General features: G+C 35.7%; 1 protein-coding gene across 6 annotated transcripts in view; it reads right to left on the minus strand.

Moving 5' to 3' along the window:
- Positions 1-23,558, minus strand: part of nalcn (sodium leak channel, non-selective) — a 168,985-nt gene that overhangs the window by 64,532 nt on the left and 80,895 nt on the right. For all 6 annotated transcript variants that reach the window (XM_088604641.1, XM_088604616.1, XM_088604649.1 and 3 more), the window contains 3 exons: positions 10,410-10,541; positions 8,311-8,478; positions 531-722 (listed from right to left, as the gene is read on the minus strand). In XM_088604641.1, the coding sequence (XP_088460767.1) occupies positions 531-722; positions 8,311-8,478; positions 10,410-10,541 (492 nt within the window). The remainder of the gene's footprint in view (positions 1-530; positions 723-8,310; positions 8,479-10,409; positions 10,542-23,558) is intronic.

Here is a 23,558-nt window from a genome sequence, read left to right on the forward strand (position 1 = left end):
TTACTCCATTTGCAAATACTGTATGCAGCGTCTGTTTACAGACACCTTTTAAAGTCACCTTGCAAAGAGACCAGTGGATCCCTCGCAGGATGCGATCAAAAGACTTTGTTAATGAGAGAGTTTCTCATGAGCACTTAATATCAAAGAACTCTGTGCCATGTCAGACATCTGTTTGCAAATTAGTCACACACTATTTGTTCTTTTCCCTTTGTGTGTTGCCTATCAATGGTTTAAACTAGACAAACTGACAAATACTTGTGCATCTATGAATAAAGATTTAATATTTGAATAAATATTAGATTTAACATTAGAATAGAATCATATTTTTTGTCAATGTGGTAGTGCGTGAGCTGATTTGTTTGATATTAACCTTAGAATTAACAAACATCTGAATGCTACTGTCATACAGGGTGAAGAATAGTTCCCTAAAGAGCTGAGTGTCGTTTTTCTGTTACTACAGCTATTATAGAAATGAATGTTGAAATTCTGAACCTATGATTGAACTGTTCACCTGCTTGCTCAGCACTTACCCTTGGAAAGGTTGTGAATCGGTCCAACTCTTCCACAAAACAGAACATCTGCAGGCTGATGGCTGACATCACAATGAGGAGACTGGCTGTAAACACAACCAAACTGCCGAGTTTTTTTCCAGGGCCAAAAATCTTGTACACAAAGTCTTCCAGAGCTGGGGAGATTTTAATCAGCCGTACTACTCTCAGGACCTGTTGGGAATTAGAAACAAAAACAAAACAAAAAAGAGTTGTGTGAATACAGGTATATCCCCATTGTCAAAATTTGTTTGCCAATGCTTCATGCGATATTGCTAATACTGTATATTGTATACCAAGATATAAGTAAATAGATGTCCATGTGCATTTTGGTACACAGTACTATGGAAACATGATTATGGTGATGGTACTGCAGAGCTAGCCCTTCTCCTGTGCATGGCAATGTCAGTTCTTTGCAAGTAAACAAATGTATATGTAACATAGCCTGGAACAATTGAACATTGAGTTGATCAATGTCAAAAAAGGAACCACTGATTTCCTTAACTTTAAAATATGAAAGCTGTGTGTACTCTTTTCAGATTGGTTTTACTGACCATATGGCCTTGCAGACAAAGAATTTTGATGGATAAACCATTAACAAAATTTTGATCATGAACAAAAAATGCTATCAATCTCAATTTCTGAATCATTTTGACTCAATCTTAGGTTTATCTGTCTGATTCCTGTGCCTGTGTGCTAGACAGAATTGATATCAATTGAGCAACATTTAAATATAAAAGATCTGGATTCCAGGCTTGTACTGTAAGTGATGTTAAAAAAGTGATGTTAATGATGACAATAATGCTAGGAATAATTACTGTGATCACAGGTCACAGACACCACTTTGGGTGAGAAACAGGCAATATCCACAGGCTGCTTTGGAACTTTGTGCTCTAACGTTTGTCATAGTTTTATATTTTCCCCGGCTTACACACACTCTCCTCTGAGAGTGGTGCTCTCACTCAAACCCTTTGTTGGAGCAACTAGGACATTAAGCACAGACACTCACTCTGTTTCAGCTTGTCTACTTTCAACTCTCTGAGCCCTGGCGGATTCTAAAGTTCAGAGTGTCACACTTCTGACATTTCTCTCAGTGTCATGTTGTCTCTCGCATTGGTTCTCATAGAACACTCTTACTCCTACTCACAAGTCTCTTACTCATGCCTTGGTCCTTTCAATTACCACTTCCAAGATCATCTTGAGGTTCACTCATACCGTACTATTGAGCCCTTCGCTTCTGGAGAGCCAGGCTCAACGTACCTCACCTCCGATTCTCTCTCCCTTTCTGGAAGAAACAGTGGAAGACTCAGTCTATCCTATTTGGATGAAAATGTTCTACTGCTTTCTTATTGGTGGGCTGACATGGCAACAACCAAGACTGTGACTCATCATGGGTCGTCCCTGCACCTGGATATTTCATGTTCTGTCTAGAAGCCTCCCTGCTCCCACAGAGCTGTCGCAATTTCTCTTGGACTCCTGCACCCTCTCAGAGCCTCTCCTGCTCCTTGTTCTCTTTTACTCATAACCCACTTAATTCACACAGCTTCTGGAGCATATCCATTGCCCAGACTATGCTGTCCCACTCAATGCATATACTTCAGTGGAGCCCTACACTTCATTCTATCGATGGAGGTCAGCATCTAAAGGAGCCCTTTTCATCATTACCAGAGTGAGAACACTTCTACTACACCCTACTCTCTGTCCCACACACTTATTCATTTGATCTCATCCATCACCAGGTCAGCAGCTAGATACTATAAGCCTTTTTTTCTCTCTCTGCCTCCATGATTTCTGCATTACCAGAGAGAGAGGGAGCTCCACTACCACACCCTACTCTCTGTCCCACACACTTACTCACTTTAATGCAACAATATCACCCTCACATTTAAAAGCCACTTTCTCAGTGAACATTACATTACTCAGACAGATTTGTTCTTTCTCCTTCTATAACAGGTTGTCTGCTTTAACTCTCAGGGTCCTTTCCAGATTGTTATTCTCACTGTCACAGGACTACAGTCCTATTCCCTCTCCACCTTAGAACATGCTGTTGTTTTAAATACAATGGATTTCTCTAAATCCCAAAACCCCTCCGAGATGGCTGTCCCTCACAGAGGTATAGACAATAGTGCATTATTCTCATTCCTCTTCCTATTCCCTCTGGAACTGTTGCTCTCAACTGCCCCCTCACTGGGTTAAATTTGCAACCTGCATCATTTACTGCTCACTAACCTTCACTCACTAGCAGTCACTAACCTTCTGTTTAACTACTAACTAAAAGTGGCTTTGACTTAAACGTCGACTCAACTCGCTCACATCACACACCTGCTTGCTTCCAGAGCCTGCTCTCTGGCAATATCTTTCTTTCTCTTTGTTTTGGCATAGCCACTCTCACTCCCATCCTTCATCGTGAGTAACCAGACGGTTACATTTACACGTCAGCATCACACACCCAGCTAGTTCTTCTGCCTCACCTCACTGTACTGACAGGAATCTACCATTCACTATAGTGTATCATAAATGGGAGACTCTTGATTTTACTACCTCTCTTGACTGAGGCTAGCTCAGGTCTGAAGTCCTGCCATGCTTTCCTAACAGGGAAATTTCCAACCTGCCCTTTTTAAACCTCCCACAGCTGGGTCTTATCAAAGCAAAGACTGCCTTCAGCTGTGGTCGGATAGCAACACAGTGTCGTTATCAAGAAGCTCCGCCCCTCAGTGATCCCATGCCCTAGACGGCATTACAGTACATTACCTACATCTAAAAAGTAAATCGCAATCATATTTATTTGCAAGTTTCAATAAATAATAATACAATTTAATAATAAATCTAAACCTTTATAAATCACATCTAACTTAGTATTGGAATTGCACTGGAAGTCCTAATATTTCTTCCCCTAATATTATTAGATCTTGACCTGTCTTGACATTACTTATATGGAACTTTCCACTTCTCAGATCTTACAGGATGCCATTAAACTAGGACACAGCATGAGGTTTATAATCCCAAGAAAAATGTCTTTTCAGAGCTTACTTTGACACAATCTTCCATGCAACAGTGTTTCATTTTCTGCATGGCTCTGCACTTGATCCCTGACTTGTCTGTGCTCCTGATACGTGGTCTGTCTGCTAATTACTGCCTTAGGTGCATTGAAAATTCTGAACACATTTCAAATTGTGCTTCCCAACTAGGAAGCATTCTTATTATGATTAACAATCTTTCATGTTCTGAAAGATGTCTCTAGTGTGGCATTTTTACTGAATTAGATGACAATAGGCTAAGTCTGACCTTTTGGAATGAAACTGCAATGAATTAATGCTTCTCTAGTGTGTTTAACAATGCCAAGCATATTTAAAAAAACAGCCTGTATTCAGGCTTGTATTCCTGCCCAGTAACATTATGGAATAAATAAAACTTAGTGTATGGGTTACTGCTAAACAATAATAGGTCATGTATACATTTCACTAATTGCATTTGTTAGACACTTTAAGACAGGTTAATAGAAGGAATATAATCCCTTGCAGTTTACTGTATATCTGTCTTATTTTCATGTTTTCATGAAAACCCCTAATTTCAGATGAGGGTGGCTCAACATACTCAAATATACACAGGAACAATGTAGAACAACCAATTACTTCAGCCTGCATAAATGCAGAAAATGGGAGGAAACCAGAGAAAACACATGCAGACACAAGGTGAAAATTCAACCTCCACACAGAAGAGACACAGTTCATAATCAAACCAAGGACACTTGACGTGTGAGGCAGAAAAACTAACTGCCAAGCCAAGCGTTTCAGTATACAGTAAAGAAAATATTTGAGAAAGGTTTAGTTTTGAAATTAGATCATCGTGATAATGGTGATCTTGATAATGGATAATTGGATAATGGTGAAATTGATTCTATGATAGTTCTAATGGCTGACAAATTTATCATTTGTAATTTCTGGCTATAAATTTGGCTTCTTTTAAGATAAATGATAGTGCCTTCAAATTCAGCCTTTAGAAAATGACACTTTCAAATATTCGATCTACTTAAAATGTTTGTTTTTAACTTAAACATACCTGTATCAGAACAATGAAAAAATTAACAAGTTAAAAAATTCAAATAATATTTGATTTGGTGAGATTAACAGTAAATTCCTTCCAAGAATTCAATTTCAGGAACTATAGAGAAAAACATATTGTACCTCTTTACACCCAGTGGATTTTTGTATTATAATGCAGAACAATCCCCCCAAAAAATAGGTAGAAGAAATGATGAGTCAGTACATAATGGTAAAGAACTACATTGAATCAGGTGGCTGGGGACTCATTAGCTTCAGAAAATGGTACAGAACTTGTAAAATGATTAGGTAAGCAAAGTCATTTACAAAACTGTTAAAAGCAATTCCCTAAAAAAATAACCACAGTACTGTACTGTAATACATGTACTGCATAGTACATTTTGTGTAAAGAGATTATATTATAATATATATGATATAATAATAACAATATTAGGGTTTTGATTTAAGGTCATTTAAGGTCATGGAATTAATAAAATTAAAATTAAACTTTTAATTATTAAGTGTTAAAAACTTAATTAAGTTGTTATAGCAGTGGTCCTTAAAAATTCTTTGATTGCTTTTGATGGTTTTGACTTGGTCCAAAATTTTTAAAGTCAACCCAGAAGATGTCTTCAGAATAAACGAGTGAAACAAGTACCAGAAAACACAAGTGGACACTACATGGAAATACATTTTAAAACTGAAAACAGGAGGCACTTCTGTATGCAAACTGATATGGTAGTGTGGAACAAGCGAGCTTCACATTTTGTTACAGCTGATAAACTGGTGCGGTGGCTCTGTGGCTAAGGATCTGCGCCTGTGGCTGGAAGGTTGCTGGCTCGTATCCTGCGGCTGGCAGAGGAATCCTACTCTGTTGGGCCCCTGTGCAAGGCCCTTAACCCCAACTGCTCCAGGGGCACCGTATAAATGGCTGATCCTGCGCTCTGACCCAAAGCTTCTCTCCCTGTCTGTGTGTCTCATGATGAGCAAGTTGGGATATGCGAAAAAAGACAAATTCCTAATACAAGAAACTGTATATGGCCAATAAATTGATCTTATCTAATGGAGCAGCTGCCTCTCTGAGCTGTCCATGTCAGTCTAAAGCCACCAGTGGGTGGCACAGAGACAAGCTATAATCTGTATGCAGGTATTCCCAGAAGTTAGCAAGAGAGGGATCTAAAGCATCATTTTTTAATTAGGCTTCTGTAAACAAACATAAAAAAATATAGGAGGAGGAGTCTAGTCTCAAAGTAGATCAGACCAGTTCAGTCTCTTAGACTAGTGGTGTGGTGAGGACAGTTTTTGTGCTTAGAAATCGGACTCATAGTGAGACTAGTTACCAGTTTCTGTTACAATGTCATACCAGTCTGCAGTTTAAACTGATTTACAGTAAGATGCTTTAATTAACATTCAGACTTCTTTTGTCATCACTCCATTCATCGCAGCAAGCAGCTGCTATTTTATCTTACATTAAATATAACAAAAAAAGAAGAATTGACTATACATTCTGATGTTGTCTTCAAGTAGGCATGTCTGAAAGGAACTTTACAAATTTAAATGAATTTTAAGGAAGAAAGGGAAGGGAAAAATGATGATGACAGTGTCTGTTAGATTTGTGCTTCTTTGTTGTTCACTTATATTTTAGATAATCCAGCAAGAGATAAATTATTTTTAGAACAATGAGCCTGAAGCGCATACTGTGCATAACTTTGGTATACATTTTGGATCAAATTGTATCTTTGCAGGAATAAAGGATACAGTATAACAATGGCAAAATGCTATTGCCTTTTTTTCAACAGGTTGTATAATGTTTTAACCCTGATTCACACACACTGGAAGAAAAATAAAAGCTGCCTTATCAATGACGCTTCTCTGCTATTATGACCCATTAGTATAGCCTCCTGTTAGCAACAGCTGTCATGATTACTACTCCTTCTGCTGTCAGCTCTCAATGGATAAAGTGCTTTTTTTACCCAGATTTTCTCACGATCAAAGACGCAATACATTATTTTTTCACACTGATCAATTAAACACTTCAAATGTCGCTTTGATTGATTAAATAGATGAGGAAACATCAGTATAAGATTTTCCAATAAAATGAATATGCAAGTGGTAAAAATAAACAAATATTTACAGTGCAAGGCAGCTAGAGTCAGTGCTTGACTATAAATTTCTATCTTATCTTGCAAACAAGTAAATCAATAGCAGATTGATTAGATACTATTTTCATAATTACACAGACACAGCATTTTAAACTTACAGTCATTATATTTTAATCAAAATATCAGACCGATAATGGTAATTTTTCCCTCATTTGCTATATGATGATAAATTATAGTAGGCAACTAACTCAGTATTTTTTCTTTTTATTCTGCAAACCAGCACTTTACAAACCTTTAGCCCAGCACTGCCTATGATATTATGAGATTGTTTTAAAACCAAAGACTGGCCTAGTAACATCTGTTCATTTTCAAAAACAAAACCTAGGAAATTCCTAGAATCTCCAGATAACTGTATACTTAATACCAACATACAGTAACAGCATTCTGTTAAATATTAATTCTCTGCTATTTTTTGTATTCTTTGGGAAGGCCTGATCAGGTTATCAAGAAAAAAAGTCCTGAAATGAAAAGCAATCCTGTCCATAACAACTTTTTATTTTTTTCGTTACAAAATGATTTACTGTATGTCATTTCAGCCTTCACCCTCTTAAATAAAGTAATCCATTTCCTTTAGAACTAACTGTTACATCAAAGATATGCCCTTAAATGAACCCTTGGGCTTTTCATCAACATTTCACGAAAAAGACACAAAATCAACTACCTAACTTGAAACAGCTGAACATTTATACAAAACACATTTTCTTACAAGACAAAAATCAAACACAACAATGAAGCATCATAGACATAACCTCCTATCCAAGAACCATTGCGCTGTTTCACCCAGACAGATACAGTATCTGGCTTTTGCAGCAGCAGGAGACAGAAGATAAAATCTCACAGCTCTTCTGCAATGTACTGTACCTCAGAGCAAACTGCAAACTACACTTTTGCTTTCCTACCTTCTGGTGGGACTAAACTAGCCTAAATTACTTATCAGTGACTATGCCCGCAACATGTCCATAGTTTCTTGACAATAATATGAGAAGCTGAAAGTGAACTCTTTCATTTATTTCTTTTTCATTCATTTCTTGTAAACAAAGAAATCCATGTTTGGGAAATAGGCAGTATTTTCTTCTGGTTCACCTTAAAAAAAAGTAAAAAAAAAAACAAACAAAAATGAAAACAAGTGTAACAGATATAAGAATTTAATAATGACCATGATGATTTAGGAGACATTATATACAAGGATACATTTAAATGTGGTTCAAGGAATCAAGCATTACTATTGCTTTAGAGTAATTAATGTATCTGCTGTGCTTTTCCATCAAGATAGATCAGGTTCCTCAGAAATAAGAGCATTTTCACCTTTTTTTAAAGGGGTCCTTCTATGATCAGTATTTACATAGAAATATGTGTGATTAAAATTGGATTGGGGAATGTTTCAAATTAAAAATAATAAAAGTATTTAAGGACTTTAAATACAATAACATAAGATGCTGAAATTCCGGGGAGCAGTATTTTTACAGTTCTCAGAATACACCCGTATTCTGAGCATATAATGTCTATGAAAAAAGATATTTCACCTGCTGCTGTGATGGTAGACTCTGCAGATATTATTACCTGAAAGTAGGTGAACTGTGAGTGATACAGATCAGGATAGATATGCAGTGTTGTGCCCACAACCAACAGCGACTCAAATTTGTGAAGGGAAGAGCTGATGTAGCCTGTGAACCCCAAACACCAGATCTTCAGCAGAGCCTCTAAATCAAACAGAACAGTGAAGGCTACCTGCAGGAAAAAACAGCAGAAGACAAAGCGTCATGTTCTTTTCTATCCAAGGATAGTGATACCCCTTAGTGGCTTCAAAGAAACCTTTTACAAATAAAAAAATGTTTTTTGATTTGTTGTGCTGAGTTGTGCTTAAATTTGCTTTGATATTTTTTGGAAGCAAAAATATTAATATAATATTCACATTCATATCCATGTGGTAAAACACATGATATTATTTTACCTGTAATAGAATCTGCAGTAGTACACAGACAACTGAATAGATATCTTTTTAAAGATAAGCTGCAACTTAAAGGAAGGATTTGTAACACAATGGATTGGGGTGAATATATACTGTATATCTATAAAAGACTGACGGAAAAAGAACACAAAAATGCTAAATTTTAATTTTATTTGGGAGTAAGATCTAGAAAAAAACATTTTATCTCCCTCTGACATATTTGCAAATTTAAATGAATAACTAAATAAATTAATAAAATATGATATGGATCCTGAACACTTTGCAAATAATTCACGATTGCTTACACAGCTTATCTTCTGAATTCAGCTGCAAATAGGCAAGGAGTCTCCAGACTTCTAGCTGTCTTTGTGCCTTGTGCACAAGCTGAATACTGATTTTGCAACCAGAAAATTATGGGAACAGCAAGGGGAAAAATGCAAATGATAGAATGATTTTAAATATGGAAATCTGATCATGTGGGTTATCTGTGCCTTCAGTGATGTTAATCAAAAGTAATCCCTGTTTCTTAACATCACACACTGTATAAGGTATGATTTAGAAAATAACAAGAAAAAATGTGTACTTTAAAGAGAACTGCATTCCTAATGTTCCTGCATACAGTATTTTCCTCTTTTTTCTTTTGTAAACTGCATTTTTATATAGAGGTAAAAACATAAAATAAATGACGTTAATAGGCATTTGACTTCTATTTATGTATGTTTTCTGTAAGAATGTACACTAAAAACTAAATAAATTAAATATGAAATTGAGTGTACAACTGTATAATGTACACATTAAAAATAGAGTAATACTGTAATTTCCTATAACTGAAATTAACTGTTTTTAGATTGCTGCTGTAAAATGAAACATTTGGATAAAAGAAATAACAATGTTATTTATAAAACTGCATTGAAGTTCTTTCTTATTTGTGGTTCCATTAAAAAATTTAATACAAATAAAATAAACGTATCCAGCCATCTGTACCTTTTCACCTTTGGCTTACATAGAATCACATGGCCCCTCCCACAGTTGCAACAATTTCATCTTTCATTTTTCCTCTGAAACTTCCAGGACTCCAGATGTAACACATCACACCCTAATCTCATTCTTGGGTAAAAGGTTCATTATCAGCTAAAACAAGGAACCCTTTTAATTTATGCCCGAGATTAAGGCCACATTTTCACATGTAGATTCATTACATTTTTTTTTACATTAATGCTACAGTAAGTAGCAAATTTAAATAAACCCTACAGTGAAAGGTATACTTCAATTGGCCATAACACAGTTAGACTCAAATGGACACACACGAATCATCATACAGGGAGGTGCTTTGTAAAGGAATATTAAAATCGAGTAGCTTGTAAACAGACATGAAACAACAATTTTAAAATAAGGCAATTAAAAAATATTTAATTTCTTTAATTAAACCTACAGCAATTAGGCTGTACTTGCAAATCAAAATTACATGTGGCTTAAAACATGTTGGTAATGCTGAATTATTTTAATTTCTTTCTTAATATAATTTGTACACTGCACAAAAAATGGGTTCTTTAAATGTCTTTTTAATGGCAATGATCAGAACCAGTTTGGGAATACTCACTATTGGTTAGAGAATGTGAATGTGGAGTTTGGAGACACACAAAAACAGATATGGGCTGTAGCCTTTTCTATTATTTCTAGTAGGTTTGAAATACTTTTACCTCACTCTTACCTCAGCCAGATAGAACTCATCATAATACCGCCGATGATTCTCTCCTTTATAGTAGTTACTGGCCGCAACAATCACATCCACAGCCACCATACTGAGAATGAACATGTGGAACACGGAGGAGCGCATCATTTTCTGTGAAGACACAAACACAACAGCAATCAAACATTTAACTCACAAAAGATCTAACTTGCTAAAATACAGAAGTACAGTTAGAATGCAACACTGACGTCTAAGTTCAGCACGCTAACCCTTTCAGAAAGGTAATCATTAGGGACATAGAGGGTATGAGTGGCACCTGCTCAGACAGGTTAAACTAATGTCAAAAAAGCAATAACAAAAGAAACAGAGAAAAAACAGGAAATATAGAAAATATACACTGGTTCCACTAGCTACTCTGAAGCCATCGAATTGGCACATCAGAACTGGACACTCGAGTCCAGTTCATGTTATTGTGTCTTCCCAGGTAATTCATGGCCCACAGTGCTACTCCCCAGCAGTGAATTTAAGGCTGTGCTTGAGCTTATGGATTTTGTACATTGATGGGTGCAGTGAGATGAAGAAAAGAGCTATTTTGAGAAGACTATTGAATACTAAATCTTCTTTATCGTCATAACCTGCAAAATGAAATATGTATCTTATCAGCTGGCTCACCCCAAAATTAATCAGTCCTTTTAATAAATGAAAGCAAAGTTTAGCCATCTAGAAGTACATTTTTTTTCGTTCTCACTTTTGTTAAGTTTGTGCATTTTCTGTGGAAATTCCTGTTCAGCTTGAGATCAGTTAGATGTAAACATTTCTGCTGAGCTTTTAAATCAATGCTTAAAAGAAGTCATGCATAGGTTTCAGTATTTCCGATTGACAAGCAGTACAACGTTTCAGAATCCTTAATTCTTTTGACTTATATGGAATACTTTCTCCTCTTCTGCCCACTGCAACACTTTCACCCGTTTGAGCATGATACTAGGAATGGCTGAGGTACGCAGGTTAACCCAGAGTCAGACAGCCATGTATAGAGACCGAAAAAGGATTTGGAGAAAAAAATCGGATGCATTCTTTTTACACAGCAGAAACTACAGCCTCTAATAAAATCGTACATCACTGATGGCCCAGTCCCTGAATACAGTGAGAAGTGACCAAGCAATGGTACAGTCATAAGTCAACATTTCCATGTAACAAAATCTGCTAAGCAAACTAATAAGAATACTCTGGTTTTGGATCTGTGTAAGGGAACAAGCATAATGGTGTAGGTGGTGGCTTGATGTCACCAGTGGGAACTTCACTGCAATGCATTTTGTCTTGTGCTCCACATATTATTACATCAGCACCAGCATCAATGTAATCCCTTAATCTTTTAATATGATAATGCTAGTCTCCACTTCGTAAAAGTCACCTAAGAATTTCTATTTCAATCTGGGATCAAAGTCACACGCTGACCTGCTGTTATCTCTGGGTCTTAATCAAATCAAGCACCCGCGGGTGAGCAGTGTCAGTGTCCACCACTGCCAGGAAACCCTGCTGCACTGCAGTTGCTTTGCAGGAGGAGAGGAGGAACATCCCCTGGGGTCTGCTTTGCGCTGTGAGGATTCCATTCTGCGTGCATGCTCTTGTTTGAGCTAACTGTGACTAGGCCAGGTATTCTTCATGTAAAAATAAGGGAACCTGGTGTGCAAAAATGATTCTATCACGTTTTAAAACTTTATTTTCAGCACTAAGGGAAATCTAACATACTCGTATAAATTGTTTGAGATGAAAGCCCCACGCAGCAGGTTCTGTTTCCGTACAACACTTCTGAGCCCTTGGTACTGTATAAACACCAGCTTGCTGAGTGAGTCAGGTCCTGTAGGATGCATGGGGCCAAGATTCCAGAAGCAAGATTTGTGTCCTGCTCTGCCTTTTTTTTGGTGTTGTCACATGCCCTTTATCTCCAGGTCAAACCTGCTCTATTTAACAAACAGGATATTGACTCACAGTTAGCCTCTCTTCAATAGATGACCAAAGGATTTCACTGAGCTGCCTATTCAGCCAGGGCACAGAAATATTCTAAATAAAATATTTAAAGTACATATGCATATAACTATTATAATATTTACAATATAATTATAAAATAAAAATAAATAACTAATTATTATAAACATATTGACCACATTCTTTGTATTTGGAAATTATGGAATTTAACAGTATTCCATTAAATAGGTCATGACTAGATCAAAACCATTAGCACCACACTTTTTGTATTATACTTTATTTCCCTCTATTGAAGAAAGTATTTAAGAATTTTTTGAAAACATGACTTTACTTTGAGAACAGAGAAAATGAAATTAAAATGACTGTGAAACAAATAAGAATTATATTGTACATAAGGGAGCGTGTTGTGTTTGCCTTATACAGTTTTAGAGCTTAACTGTCATCACAGATGATTAAATTGAGCATTAAATCAGCCCTATGTCATTCACCGTGCTCGGCAGGCACATTTAATCTCTTATGTTTTAGGATTTATTACTAAAGCTCACTGCAGACAAAGACACAGACAATAGTATTCCACCTTCTGGATAAATGACAGAATATAAAGAATATGCAGTAAAGATCAAAATCAGATGCTTATTAGATTAAATTCAAATAGAATACAGTAACAACTGAGAAAAATCTGGAACACCAGTACACGAGACAGTTGTGCATGCTTTGCTGATCATGAAGACATTCCTTGAAACAGTGAAAAGTCACCATTATCAATGAACAAGGAACAAGGAAGAGTAAGAGGCTGAAAGGAAACATCATCTGGCCAGTGTTAAAGAAACACAAACGCTACTAGTTTCGTCACGAGAAGACATCCTCACCAGATATAGATTAAGTTTGAAACATCCTACAGGGTTGGTCTTATGAATCTTTCAACTTCAGTTTTTTTTGCTTGTTTCTAGCATGTGAGGCCTTTTTCATGACTGTAAAACTGGATTTTATGTGGCAACTTGATTTTGCTGGTGATCTTCAAGGCAAATTTATGGAAAATTATGCTTATTCCTTTAATGTCCTTTCTGCTTGAGTTGTCTATTTTACAACAGAATGTTTTGGTTGATCTTTACTGTTTGTTTTTAATCCCCAAAGAACAATTGCTTAGAAAGCGCTCCAGGAAGAGGAGGATGAGGGGGAGGTTGAATAGTCACTGGTGGAGGCAGAGAGCATGTAAACCACATTTGACAGTACACGTCAAAACAAATATGTTTCAAATATGACTGGACAAATACCTTGCATTCATATTCCATATACAGTAGTTTTAACTGTGCAGAATGAAAAACTGAACTGTGTTTTTGATTATATTACTTGAATAGTTTTGCCGAAAGCAGTACAAGTCTTCATTCTTTCTTAGGGGCAGAAGAACGGGGGGGACTTCAGAAATAGGGGCTATATAGAACTTATGGGACCTTATGTGCCACACTTAAGAACATATAGTATGTAAAGTTGCAAATGTGAATAGGCCATTCGGCCCATCTAGTCCATTTGGCAGTTATTAGCTGACTGATGCAAGGATTTCTTCCAGTCATTTCTCCAAAGAAGCTAGCTTAACCAACCTGTCTGGGTAGTTTATTCCATACCCCCACAATCCTCTTCTGTTCTCAGTTTTAAAAGTACTTTCACATACAGTAGTTTACAATTTTTAATTTACTGTATGTTCATTCCTTAATAATCAGTGGTCACTATGAATGGCATAAATTTTCTTAAACCATGCTTCACATTCAGCTAAGAAAAGGTGCCTTATTGTAAGAGCTGTGTCTTATTAAGACAGGTTTTACGTTTCTAATGATTTCCATAGCATCTGTTCTGTGTGCACTTGCAGAAATAATAATAGTAAAAAGGATATCTTAAATCAGCTGTGTTTCAATAGGTTAAACATGCCCCTGCAAAGTTTATGAGGGTCATGACATGTTATCTCCTTCCAGCGAAAATGGATCACTTTTCAAGTACAAGTTACTTAACGATACATCTGCATCATTACGCTACTCTAAGGCATGGCACATCTTACATCTTACTACACTTAGGCATGCTGTCGTAACAACCAAAGCATTCATTTTTATCAATGATAAGTTAACTGCTTTTGCTAGACAGGAGAATGGTCTGAGCTGTATGCGATCAGTGAGGACATTAGACAAGGGGTAACTGCACAGGGAGATAAAGAGATTAAAGGTGATTTGCCGTTCTCCAGAGACACCATTACCATCCGCCGTGTGATGGATGGATTCCGGATTACAGTGCTCTTATACTGTACATCCTCTGCACTTGGTTTTCTGCTGACTGGTTTGAAAAGCAAGCATCTGGCAAAGTTACAAACAATGCTAAATATCTCTGAAGACTTCCAATGCAAACAGCATAACCAGGCTAACTGAAAGGATCACTGAGAAAAGCCCCTAAGGGCAGTTTTAGAAACACTGAAGACTTGCTACCAACTATAATTGCTGTCATCCCCCCCCCCCCAATATGCTTGGTTCAGCTAATTGAGGGAATTATGCACCTGGAGCATAATGGTCAAATCGCTTGCAACATTTCCAATGATAAATGTTCTTAGATTTTTCTTAGATGTTTTCTTTATTTAAACCGTTCGTACTTTAAATAACTATGCCACAAGCTGTTACATTTCAACAAAGATGGCATTGAGAATTTGGTGCAGTTTCTTTATTTATAAGACTTTTTTCTCAACATAACCTATTTTCACAGTACTTGGATGAAAAAGATACTGATTCTAACTGCTGTCATTTGCTTGTTTTCTCCCATGATTTTTATTTTTTGAGAGAAGAGAGATCATAGGACTCAGACTTTGCACTGAAATATTTTATTTAAGCTGACATTTGAATCTTCGCACAGCTTCATTATACTGTAGGACCTATTAATCACAACATACTGTACCAAGAAGGGAATTTTAACCAATTTTAAATCCAGTGCTGTAATATGAGCCCTTGTAATTAAAGAACCTTCACCTTGGGCCTTCTTTGAGAAATCATTTGGTAAAAAAAAGTAATACTACATAATTGTTTCCAATCTTTGCAGTATATTTGATTATGACAATCTTAAGTTTATAAGACTGCTTTTATAGAAAATGAATGTCCATCCTTGATATCAATGAAAACTACACAAAACTTCATACAGGAATGCATACAAAGTGAGAACTTCTTGGCAGCAAACTTGTTTAAAGAACTAGCCGAATACTCTGCTTAGGTGAAGTACATATCATGTACTGAAGCATGGCTCTCAACAACAACGTAATTACTCAAAGTTCCTAATTTGAACTCTCATACAGTTCTTTACCTATTGTAATGTTCAGTTTCTCTAGGTGTGAATGTTTAAACGACATTTGAATTACAGGTAATCAGTGCCAAAACTTAATAATTTTAGTATCCCATGATACTAATGAGCTATTGTGTATTTTAAATGAGTTAATTTAATATCAGTTTATTTAATATAATTTATATCAAAATTTTAAAACAATACGCTTTCCAAATATGTATATACCTGTACATAACATACTGTATGTATGAACAAGTAATACTGTAGGTTTATTCCATGCTGAAAAGAGAAGAAAGAAAACACAACGTTCTTCAGGTGTGAGGGTATAACACATACAGTATATGTTCTTTCCTTATTTTCTCTATATTTTCAGGTATGATAGCATATACAGTATATTACTTACAAACGCAAAAACTTCACAGTGTTAGTGGGAAAGGACAACCTGTTTTGTAGCAGGTGCACTGATATTGTATTGAATGGTACATTCATTATATTAATTAACATTTGTCATTAACATTGTTGATCTACCAAGAGGCCACTCTTGCTGGAAGCAATATTAGCCATTATCTGTGATGTACTGCATGCTTTGGACTAGGCTGTAGATGTTGTTGTTGTATTCTGTCCCATTCCCCTTTCAATTTTTGGACAAACATGTACCTGTTTGCCAGACATTGTCCCAGTTTATTCACCAAATGTCTAATGGTGCTCAAGACTGATGAATAAGGCATTCATAACTCTGGCATTCTCATCTTAAAAAACTTAATCTTTAGATGCACAGCATGAGGACATGTGCTGTCCTGCTGGAAAGTTGTCATTATATAAAGCGACAGAGGTGCAGTCCCAGGACTTGATCAATACAGCTCTGTGCAGGCAGGATGCCAATCATGACAAGTGGAGTTTTATAGTGCCTCTTGCCCAGGCCATCACACCTGATTCTCCCCAATGATAATGGAAAGATGCCATGACTGCAGCCTATAGTTGATGGACTGCATTTGGCTGTGAGCACCCTGGATGACGAGCAACTTTGTCCATCCTCCAGCATACTAGTGGCACAAATACATTCTTGTCTTGAGGAGCAAAGTATATTGGTTCCTTTCTGCATTTTTTCTTTCTATTCACCAGGCTTGCCATTCAATAGGTTAAATTACCTCATCACTTGAGCCCAATCATCTCTCTCTCTGAAGAGGTGATTTAGTGTTCAGGGAGCAAAGGCACTAGAGTGTTGAGCATAAATGATCAATTAATCAAAATGACACCAAAAACATTTAATCAATATCCATATACTTTGTTTTTCTAAGAATGTATTTACAACGACTGATACGTTTCTTTTTAATGCTCAGAATATTATTTTCATTTCAAAATACAATCAATTTACACATACACTATGGCAGAGTATCCAAAATATACTATTTTAATTGTAATTAATTAAACATAATTTAAATAATATCTTTGATGGGCAGTCACAAATCTCACTTCACAAATTCACCTTAATGTGTACATAATATTCAGCATGTAAATAAACATATTAAACCAATATTAAATAATTTACTATGAAAATTAATTAATCAAAATATTATTTTAATATTTTATGAAATTTATACTTATGTGTGATAAAGCCAAGACACATTTGAGAAACCTAAAGCACTCTCAAACTTCATGTCCTTAAATTAACACTTAAATCATGAACAACATAAAACATTAAAGTATTTTGTTAAGTCAAGACATTTCTGTGTTGAAAGGATCTTGCCTCCGCTGTTTGTCATGCGGCTCACCTCTCTGCTTGCATTCCACGGTGTACAATCAGACAAGCAAGCACTGACCAGCAAGCGCTGAGCCAACAATGGCAGTAAGTTGATTTGGTTGGACTTTGATGATGGCTGGTGAGAATGATCTGTTTTCAATGGCAAAGACCAATTACAAGGATAATTAGATACAGCAATTCTCTAGTAGATAAAAGCTGCTCTTTTGTATATACAGTACTGTATGTTTTTGTTGAGATAAAGGTCTTTAACAATGAAAAAAATACATGTGATTTAACATAGTTTATGAAAATATAGTGAGAGATAAAAAATAAGTGAATTTAAAGTGGAGCCAAAGGCTTTGAGAGACGGTTTGTCTCCATAATCTCAAATATACTGTATATGAAATTCCATATTAGCCTGATATTAGCATACTGCACTGACCACAGTGTAGGCTAATGTGAAGCATATGAACAAAACTGCATTATCCCAGTAATGTTTATCTGGGATATTAGAATGAGGGTGCAATGGAAACATTACAGTATGTAATATTTAATACTATAATATGAAATTACCAATTTCTAAGCACAGCATTTGAAAAAAAGCAATTTGGAAGATGCTGCTGAAGCATAGAGGCCACATGACATTATTAACTGGGAAGTAAACTCAGAGAGGTAAACAGAATCTACAGCAAACCAAGATTTTATTTTCTACATTAAATACTGTATAATACTGTATATACTGCGTGTATAATTAAAAAAGAAGCAAGAATCCACATTGTAATTCTGGTCCATAAACAGCAGCACCAATATTATACAACATATTTATTACCATACAATGTAAGTCATTAGATTAATGGTAATGCTAGGTACTATAATTCATTAGTCTGTTACCTTTTGTAATCTATAAAAGCATGAATTTAATCTCTTATTATCTCACAGAAGATAAAAATAAAAGACTAATAAATTGATTTAGTCTTCCTAAAGGATATTACATGTAATGCATTATCGAGAATATTTCAAAGAGTTGTAAAAAGGTTAATACAGGGACAGCTGGCACACAGTTTCGAAAGCCATGTTAATTTTGCCTCAAAGCATCTCGTAATTAAAATTCAGGAGACTTCAATTGAAAAGAACCAATATCAATAATACAAAGGAAGGCATGAAGAGGTGTCAGTTGTGAGGAAATATGACATTTTAGGTCACATTAAAAATATGTACAATATTTAGAGCAAAACATGGAATTTGACACTTGCTGTGACATGAAGAAAATTAAAAATATCATGGTGGACAAAAGACTTATCTTTATTAAAACAATCTCTGAAAGTGTTAAGTATTTGAAATGTGTTCAAACTACTGTATTTGATTAAATAAATAAAAGTGCTGAAGGATAAGCAACTATTGCCATTGTTCTACAGTACTTTACATTTATTTGAAAAAAAAAGTGTACACCTTTACTTCATTACAATATGATATCTGTGAACCTAGTTGAAAATGATTAAGAGAATTTAGTGGTAAGTCATGCCAGTTCTGAAATTAAGCCTAAGCAGATACTGTACAATGTATAAAAGCTTTTGATCTCGGAAACACATATTCAAACATCTGGATTACAAATTGCTAAAGAGTAGAACAAAACTGATTTTAAGCAAGCCACATTTTTGACAACCTCTAGTAAGTCTTGTTGTCATAAAAAGCCCTGTCAAAATACAACAACCTCTAAAAATACTTTTATTATGTATATTGCAAGCCAAACTGCTATCGCTGAAATGAAAATAGATGAACCCATGCACACGTGTTAAGAAGTGACATGAACCTTTGTAATAATGAAAAATAATTCCCCAAGAGCATGGTCATTCCATTTAATTTTAAAGAAATTCAATTTTTTTATCAAAATTAAAACAATTTCCTACGGTATGTGTGGCTATCTATCCTCTAAATTCTATATTTTCATAAAGGATTTCTGGCCTGATGATGTTGAGAAAGTGAACTACATGACTCACTAGCTGAAAACACAAGGAACATCTTGTCTCTCTTTAAACACAGCAGGGATGGTATGAAAGGTCAAAGCTAAAAAAGCTATCCATGCAACACTCAGCAACTTCACAAAAATAACGACTCAAGAACCCATGTCAGATATCACGATGAACCAAGCTCAATTACAGTACAACTGTCTTTACGTTTGGCCCCATGATAAAATTTACAACATGCAGCTGTAGAATTTTATTTTCACCTTGACATTATACAGTGTTTTCTGTTAATCCATGGCAAAAACAAATTCCAATTAAATATACAGTATTATGATTCCATAACGTAACACAACAAAATGTGAAAATATCCAAGGGGTGAATACTTTAGACAGTTATTGTAGACAAAGACACCTCAAAAATGAATTTATATTTTAATGTCTAATCTATGCTATTTACCTGATTTAAAATTATATTATGTAAAGTCTCTTTTTATGCATGGTGCTCTAATGCTTTCTTCACTTCCTTTCGTGCATGAAACAATAAAAAGGGTGACAACATTCACATAATCGGAACTGCATTTTAAGTCTCTACTTGAAGGCAAAGGAGAGGCTTACAGTACATGCTTAAAACGAGCACACAGTAGGTTCACTGGGTTTAATCACATGCAGGAAGAGAAAGGTAAAGTATGCTCTTGGAATGCTATGGGCATCCAAGACTCATCCATTTGCCAGAGTTAAACTTTAGAAGAATTGAGTGACAAGAAACACCAAAGTGCTACCAAGAAATGGAAACCATCAGTAAAAATCCAATCGAGTATCATTTAGCAATAACTACAGTATGTGAATACTCTGATACTAGATATTAGATATTAATATCTTGCTACAATCATCAGAGTTACCTCTATGCAGGCACCTCTACAATAGTGATTCAGTGTCACCCTACACCATGACCAGTTTGGACATGAAGACTGACTCTATGGGATCCTAGCAAAGGGATATGTTTTCTGATAAATCCTCATTCTTTCTTTTGATCGGTGGCAGAGAACATGTACAGTATGCAGAGGAAATACCAAATTATTTGCTGGGGTCTTTGGAAAGGAGCAATATTGTTTTGTTGAAAATGTAATAATGGTATGGGGTATCCATAATACAAACTTTCATTCTTGTCATTCCAGAATCTGGAATTATTCTTGGATCTGTTATATTTCCGAATGTTAACTCATCTCTCATGGGACAAGCAGGTTAATCAATGTCAACAGTCAACATAAGACATTGCTGATCTAGCAGTACAGGTTCCTTTCTGTTTCCAATACTTTTGCTTTGTGAACATTCCAGGTACTGAACACTTACTGTAGGCAGGGGTACAGGACTTGCAGTAAATTCATGAACCATGCGCATGTTTTTTTTTCTCCTTCATCAACACAAGCTTAGTTCAAATCATGTGTCATTACATGCTAGTAACATATAGCGAATGAAGCTTAGTTTCCATCAAGGAATGTGAAAATTAATGTTATTTTTAAGAGAACGATTTTTTGTTTTTTTGTACTTAAAAAATGATTGATAAATAATGTGGGGGACCTCTGTTATAGTTTCCTTGAAACCCCTTTTTCTGGGAATCGAAGAGACTATGGAGAAGCTGTCATTAGCATGAAACAATACCAGTAAAACCAGGCTACCATGCAAGTAATGTAACATTTCTAGAGAGCCTACAGATATGGAGAGACTCAGCGTAATGGGATTCATTGTCACGGGCAAAAGCCTAAGACCCCCAGGAGCTAAACTGCAGGGTCCAAAAGCAATCAAGGCTGTTTCATCAGATAGTGCAGTAAAAGGGAGAACAAAAGAGTAGCAGGAACTGCAGATCATGCTTGTGGCACAATTAATCTACAGCATATAGTACATGTAAACATTGATTTTGTGAGCTCTAAAAAACGTACTTTGATGAAGATGAAGAAGCATCATTGGGAGCACTTTAAAAAGGTAATAAATTACTCTTAGGTGACTTTCCCTCCCAAAACCACTGGAAAGACAAGGTCATCTTCAAAGAGAAAACAATAGAAAAATCCATTTATAATATGTCTTGAAAAGAAACAAATGCCCCATTTACACTAAAATTATTAGCACTGCACTTAAGCTGTCTGTGAACTGAACTATTAGAGTGAGGAAGACACAGGCAGCAGGAGGATCTGAGAAACAGAAGGAGGATTTTATCAAGCCATTGGGAGACTGATCCACATGAGGTGTTGGAAAGCTCCAAACCTTTCGAGGTAAATGGGACGAGTGCCACGTGTGTGGACATTATGCAAATACATTTAAAACCATCTGTTCGGAAAATATCGCGGAAGCGCACATAAATCTCAACAGGACGCTCAAGTGTGAACTCTTGAAGCTCATATAAAACACTCCAGGAGAAATTATGCAACATTAACCTTTGGAGGCTTCTAAAAGTTTGTTCATCCACCCACGGAAAGCTCTTTGAAAATATCTGTGGCTTGATCGGGAATGCGATTCATTGACTCAGATTCTGAAAGCAGAAAAGCTAACGGCTAATGGTAAAGAGTAAAGACTAAAGACAGCTTAATATAAAAACTAAGATGAAATCTGAAGCGCAATTTTAGATCTGAAAATATCCTATTCTGTAAATATCTAAAAATATAGATACTGCTCTTATGAATGAAATAGTGCAGTAGCGGTATTTCTTTGGCTATGCTCCATCATTGTCACATTATGGAACATTTCCATGACCAGCATTATCTTTCTGTTTTGGAATAAAAGGTAAAATAATATACTGGAATTTTTACAGCAATTTCATATTTGCAGCAGTCAACATCAACCTCATATTCTGAGTTATTTCTTAAAAGTGGATTCACTGGATGCTGAAATTTACGTTTTGAATTGATTTAAATAGTATTAGCAGTAGACCATGCAGAAGGCTATATCTTGTGTAGTTGTGCAGTCCTCAATATGGTGAACATTTACTCACACATTAAATTAATCGCACATATGAATTAAGATAAAACTGTTAGTTCTTAAATTCTTCTGCTGATTTTTGGATTTTTTAACTTTTTATTTAAAACTGTTATCTTGTATTTGTATTGTGGTAATGCCAAAGAGGACTTAACATTTTTAGCATGCATTAAAGGTTACAAAAATGAGCTAAAATCATCTAGAAGGCCTTCTCTCATCTGTAACCTTTCTTAATTAATACCTAATTAGAAAGGAGAGAAATATAATTTGTAAAGAATATTTTTAATTGGCTAGTGGGAGCAAATTTCATCCTTCTGAAATTTTTAAGACGGGATTGAAAAATATGTACCTGTCCTTATCCATGAACCTTTTCAATCTGAATTACAGTATGAAAACACACAAAATGCCTTTACAACAATCACAACATGCAGACTCATTTCAGAACCTAACAACACATGCAAGATACTGTATCTTTCTCCTTTCTCGTTTGAGACAATTCTCAAAGGAATGTCTTCCAAGATCTTCAGATTGCACAAGGAAAAAAGGAATTGATGTTCTCATAGATGACTTTTCCTGTGATCCAGAAGCACAAATAACTCAACAGGCTAATGTCACCATATATCTAAAATTTTGAAATATTTTTTAAAAAGCAATTATACTGAAGAATCAAAAATATGAGCAAACTAAAACAATCTCTTAATGGCCCACCGAGCCTCAATTTAACCATAAAATTGTGTTTTGCAACATTTTAGATTTTGGTATGATTTTTTTTCATCCAAATCTGAAACAAATGGTGAGTTTTCCATACAATTCTGGTTAATTTGACATGGAATGACCAACACAATCCAAGTAAGGAACAGTCTGGGTAATTTACAACAGGCCAACTAGATACAAATATTTTCAGTGAATAGAATTAACAGATCTGAAAGCCATAAATCACTCAATACAAAAATTGTAGTTATAATTTCTACAAAATGAACCAAAATAAAAAACCTGCTTTTCCCATCATCATCATGATTTATGTTTAAGACGAGGATAGCATGGCCAGCAGCCATATCAACCTGCAACTCACAACTGGCAACCCACTGACGCTAAGCAGGTGTGAGCCTGGTCAGTACCTGGATGGGAGACCTCCTGGGAAAAACTAAGGTTGCTGCTGGAAGAGGTGTTAGTGGGGCCAGCAGGGGGCACTCACCCTGCGGTCCAT

The sequence above is a fragment of the Lepisosteus platostomus genome, chromosome 2 (assembly GCF_059453375.1).
Source record: "Lepisosteus platostomus isolate fLepPlt1 chromosome 2, fLepPlt1.hap1, whole genome shotgun sequence".
Taxonomy (NCBI): domain Eukaryota; kingdom Metazoa; phylum Chordata; class Actinopteri; order Semionotiformes; family Lepisosteidae; genus Lepisosteus; species Lepisosteus platostomus.